The sequence below is a fragment of the Corvus kubaryi genome, unplaced genomic scaffold, assembly GCF_017639235.1.
Source record: "Corvus kubaryi isolate FWS band 111438036 unplaced genomic scaffold, C.kubaryi_AGA036_p1.0 69, whole genome shotgun sequence".
Taxonomy (NCBI): Eukaryota; Metazoa; Chordata; class Aves; order Passeriformes; family Corvidae; genus Corvus; species Corvus kubaryi.
Genome location: NW_024582057.1, coordinates 8392996 through 8398201, shown reverse-complemented (window position 1 = coordinate 8398201; position 5206 = coordinate 8392996). Strand labels below are relative to the sequence as shown.

General features: G+C 46.9%; 1 protein-coding gene across 1 annotated transcript; it reads left to right on the top strand.

Moving 5' to 3' along the window:
- The first annotated feature begins 1366 nt into the window (after positions 1-1366).
- Positions 1367-5200, top strand: NQO2 (N-ribosyldihydronicotinamide:quinone reductase 2). Its single transcript, XM_042049064.1, has 4 exons — positions 1367-1411; positions 1574-1626; positions 2727-2891; positions 4368-5200. The coding sequence occupies exons 2-4, from the start codon at positions 1620-1622 to the stop codon at positions 4544-4546; spliced, it is 351 nt and encodes a 116-aa protein (XP_041904998.1). The 5' UTR covers positions 1367-1411; positions 1574-1619; the 3' UTR covers positions 4547-5200.
- The last annotated feature ends 6 nt before the right edge of the window (positions 5201-5206 follow it).

The following is a 5206-nucleotide window of genomic DNA, read 5'->3' as shown; positions in this document are numbered from 1 at the left end:
TCACTGCACCACCCAACTGCTGTTGCATGTTAAAAGTTTCAGCAATTCTTAACACAAAGACTGGACCCTTCCTGTTCCAAGGTCATCCCTGTGTCTAAGTAATAAAATGATGACTGCTTTCTCTCTTTTCCTTCACCCAAACACAAGATATTTTTCTGCAGTGAAACAGCTTCAACAAGAACTGATGATGCACCCACTCCAGAATAAACAACCTGAAGTTGTGGGGGTCATTCTTTAAGAAGGGATGTTTTATTTCCCTCAAGCTGAAGACAGAATTAAATCCAACTCATGAACTTTCTAAATAAGTGGACCAATAAGCAAATACTGCAGCTGTACAAAAAAAAAAAAAGTATTTCTTCCCTCCTCAGCTGTGTCCAATGCCCACCCCAAGAAAATCAAAGGAAAATCAAGTTTCTTTATTAGATTTTCGGAGAATAAAAGTTATTAATCTTCTTTAGAGGGTTTGAGGCTACAAATCAATAGTAAAAGTATTTTAGATACCATTAGCGAGGTGTACATATAATATATCTGAAGAATAGTATTTAAGCCACAAACCTCTGCCAAATTCCTCCAATAGCTGGGTTGTTAACAGAGCACCAGGATTGTTTCTAACCTGTATGGGAACTAAGACCAGCACAGTGTTCTGAATGCTGCTCAGGAGGTTAGACAAGTGGAGGTTATTATTAGTCTCTGTGAACCTTAAGAGATGCTTACGGGAGACAAACCAACCTGCTTGGCCTCACTTTTAAGATAAAGGGCTTTGAGCTGACTATCACCACACAGGAGTAAAATCTTCTATTTATGAATGATAATTCCACACAGACATCAGCTCAACACTCCATAGCAGTCAAAAAAGTGCGAATTTTACAGTAGGAATTATTAGGACCACAGAGCAGAAAATCATCAGTCCACTGGGCATATCCAAGGCATGTTGACAGTGTGAAAACCATACATAGACCTGGTTTCCTCGCTTCAAGAAATGATACAGCAGAACTGGAAAGGGGCAAAGAAGAGCACTAGGAAGGACTGAAAGTACAGAGCAGCTTCTGAACACAGATCACCCCCAAAGAACAGTCCTGGAAAGAGGTGATTCAGCCGGCACACGCTGCAAGTCCACAAAATCACCAGCGGACAGAGGGGAAGAGCAGGGACTGACCCTCCACTGCCACTCACAGTGCAAGAACTACAGCTGTGGGGTATCAAATGAAACCAGATGCAGAGAAAAAAAAGGCAGAGCCGTGCCTGCGGGCTGCGCCGATCCTGAGCCCGCCCCGCGCTGGCGCTGCCCCAGGGCCAGAAAGAGTTGGACTCGATTATCATTGTGGGTCCCTTCCAGCTCAGGATATTCCGTGATTCTCTGAAGGGCCGCTCCCAGCCCCGCCGCAGGTGTGCTCCGGGTCCCAAGCAGCAGGTAAGGGCACCCGGCTTGCGCTGGGACCGCGGCGCCGGGGCCGCCCCGGAGCCGATTTCCAGAGGGCGGCACGGGACCGGGAGCGGCGCGATGCACCCGGCGATTCTCCGCGCACCTGCTCCTGGTGTTTCTCACCAGCAAATCTCTCACTTGAGTTCTCAGGCAGTACCGGATTATCAGGAGACAAGCTCCCCAGCGCTCTCCAACAATGGCAGGTAAGAGCAAATGCGAATGAAAATGCTGCTCACTCCAGGCCTGGGCGCTGGGCACCTCAGGGATGGGGCCTCTCTGCCGTGTTTGCTTGGGACACTGAGGTCTTAGTTTTCCAAACGACTGAAATTACCTCAGTAAGTGATGCCTTGGAAAACTCCAGCCTCTCCAAACACTGTGTGTCCAAGTGCCCTCAGCTCTATCAAAAGGGATAACAATCTGGCAGCTTTGCAGAATCAAACTTAGCAACTTGGGGAGCTTGCATCTTCAGCCACTGAGCTCCCTGTTTGCTGGAGCTGGCAGGAACAGCAAAGAGGTGACTACTCCTGGTATTCCAGAATAAGATACATACAGGGGTTTAAAAATTTTGTACGTGTGTTGAATTTATGATAGCATTTGACCTGCAAGTTTTATTAGTCTTTTTTGCATAGCTCTTGTTTCATGGACACTATGCACCCTGGAGAAATAATTACCCCTTGTCATTTAGGTTAAAAATGAGCTGTTATTTCATCAAATATTCAGCTCGGCTTCTACTAGATATCCCTGACACCGTAAATTTGCCTGTCGCTCGGCAGGTGTTGTTCTGAGCTGTGCATCCAGAAGCTATGTCCCAGAGAAACTGAGCTTAGGAGATGCCTGAGCTTTGGTCTTGGCAGTCAGAAAGCAAGAGCTGCATGTTTTACAGACCCTGTCATGTTCAATAATCCCTATAATTTTAGCTGTCTGGTTATCTATAAAAAACTCCTACCACACACAAAATATTTCCTCTTTCCTTGTTGACTGAATAGGAGGGGCAGTGTTTTCCTGATGTAGGGCAGAGTGATCTGCTATGGAATACCCCCTCTGTCCACTGAGTTCCACCTAGGAAAGCCCAGTGTAGCACAGAATTGATGGGCTGGGCACATCCAGCAATTAGTGCCTCAGGAGTCACTCACTGCTGCTGAGCAGGGGTCAAATGCTGCCACTGTCACTCTGCTTTCACTGATTTTGGGCCCCTGGGAAAGGACACTACAGAAAAAGCAAGGAACAAGCCCCAACTCTACAAACTCTTCTGCATCTGCCTCCTAAATTCCAAATGGTCTCCTGGTTTTCTTTCTGCCTCCAGGGAAGAAAGTTCTGATAGTGTATGCACATCAAGAGCCCAAGTCCTTCAACGGGTCTTTGTTGAAGATTGCTGTGGAAGAATTGACCAAGCAGGGCTGCAGTGTCACTGTGTCGGATTTATATGCCATGCAGTTTGAGCCCAGAGCAACAAGAAATGACATTGTTGGTGAGACCAGCCAAAATATACCTTTTTCAAAAACCAGTGACTTGTAAGCCCCCTGTCAGATATCAGAAGGTTGAAAAAAAAGTCTCCCTGAAATCTTCCCCATGCTATCCAACCCCAACTCTCAGTCTGTCTTGATAGGAGAGGTGCTCCAGCTCTTGGATCATCAAGAGATTAATAAGAAACTTATTTCATTAATAAGAAACTTATTCATGACCAGATATCTCCATTTCTAAAAGTCCACTCCTGAACATGAACTTTGTATCACAGTGAGATTACTGACAGGGAAAAACACATTAGCACGTGTTCATAATCAGTCTCTAAAGTCCATTTCTCATGGGGAGGAAATGTCTTCAGATACATTCTGGGACTTGCTACAGTTTAGTTCACAAGGCTACTACTGCCTCTGTCTTCTGCTAAGAGTGATGATGTGCTAGTTGAATCAGTAGAGCCGGCCAATACTGGTTCCCTATCCCTTGGTGAATTTCCCAGTTATAGAGGCTGGAAAGCAGCTCCATAATGCTTACAAGTGCATGATGCCTCAGTAAACCCTAAGGCAGAACAATTAACAGCATTCTCTTAAATCTTCTCCCTGCATCACCAGAGTCCTTAGGTCCTCATATTACACTTCCTGTGTTGCTACAGGAAAGTGAAGGCCCAGAACTCTGAGATCCTACATTCCTCTCCTGTCGTGGCATTTTGCAGTGCCAGATGGTGAGGTGCAGCGACCTTCCGAAAGCGTCTCCAAGGCGAAGCCACTCGGCAGGACCACCACACACTCACACATGCATACACACGCACGGACAGCTCCAGGAAATGGGTCCACGACAAAGAGATGGGAAGGGTCCTCGTATGGGGTTCCACAGGAGGAGTTTAATGCAGCCACACCCATGAAGGGTTCCAGGGACGAAGACAAAGAACATTGGAGGATCCAGGTTTACATATGAGAGCATCAGGGACCAATGGTCTGAGGGCATGGGGCCAGTACGCAGGCGGGGCTAGGGAATGGGAACCAATGGGAAAACTCCGAGGGAGCCGCGATGGGGCAAGGGCCAATGGGGGGAACAGGGAGAGAAGAACCTTCTAGGGCAGGGACATATGAGGTAACAAATGGGCGGGGAGGCCAATGGCCAACCAGGGAAGCAGAACTGGGGTACATTAGCAAAACAGAAGAATGCATCCTGGCGGAAGCCTTTTCTGTCACCCTAACCTGGGGAGGATCATTGGTCTTAGGGACTGTCCCACCAGGGGACTCTTTTTGTCCCTTGATCCATAGGCCCACCGGCCTCCACATGCTCCATTTTAAAATCAAGTCACCATCACCTGAGATGATGCTGAATATCCAACAAAGACAAGAAAGGGGGAAAAACAGAAAGCAGTAACTCAGTTTAGAACTGTGAATAGCAACCTGCATTCAACTCTTATCTGGCTCTGATACTGGATACGGAGCAAGGAATGACTGTTCACTTCTACCCACAGGTCACCTGCACAACTCAGAAGTGTTCAATTACGGTGTGGAGACCTGGGAAGCTTACAAGAGAGGAGGTTTGTCCAAAGACCTGGTTGAAGAGCAGAAGAAGGTGCAGGAAGCAGACCTGCTGATTTTTCAGGTCATTATTTTAAACAGAATTCAGTTGAGATGGTCATTTTATCTCTAGGTAATGGTACAGTAAAAGTTACAGATCAGTAGTACAATTACCTGGGTCATTATTACAGCAAATCCAGTAACTGAGTAGCAAAGTGATGCAGGTTGAAACAACAGCAACCCCAGGAACTCCCCAACACGGGGCCAAACTTCCTGTCTCGGTGCACAATGTCGTATGTGACCATGGATGTCAGGCAGGCTGGCAGAAAGCAGAGCAAGGATTATTTTCTGGGCAAGGAGCTGGGGGCAGCCAGCAAGGTCAGGGAATTGGGCTTTCCCAAGCAGACTGTTCTCATTTGTTGCCAAGTTGCAGAAGCACTACTGGGAATTGCTAATGGATCTTTACAGCCCATCTCTATTGCCCGCTGTGCCAGCAGTGTCCCCGGTGTCTACAAACCCCAAAGAACTGTGAAGGGAAATAGTAGCCTTACATTTCGTAGTGTGCCTGTTGGCCTTAGACATCTCTAGATATATTCCTCTGTCCAGTGTTAGATTAAATTTAGGATGGAGCCATATCTCAATGAAGCATTTCACTGTAAGTCATTGTCATTTTCACACTCTTGCTTCCCAGATGAGAACAGTAAGGCATGCCCTGAAGGAAGTGGTTGCTTGCTACTTTCTGTCTGTAGAATGCTCTGAAGAGTTGAGTGGGTTCTGGTGCAGAAAACAAACA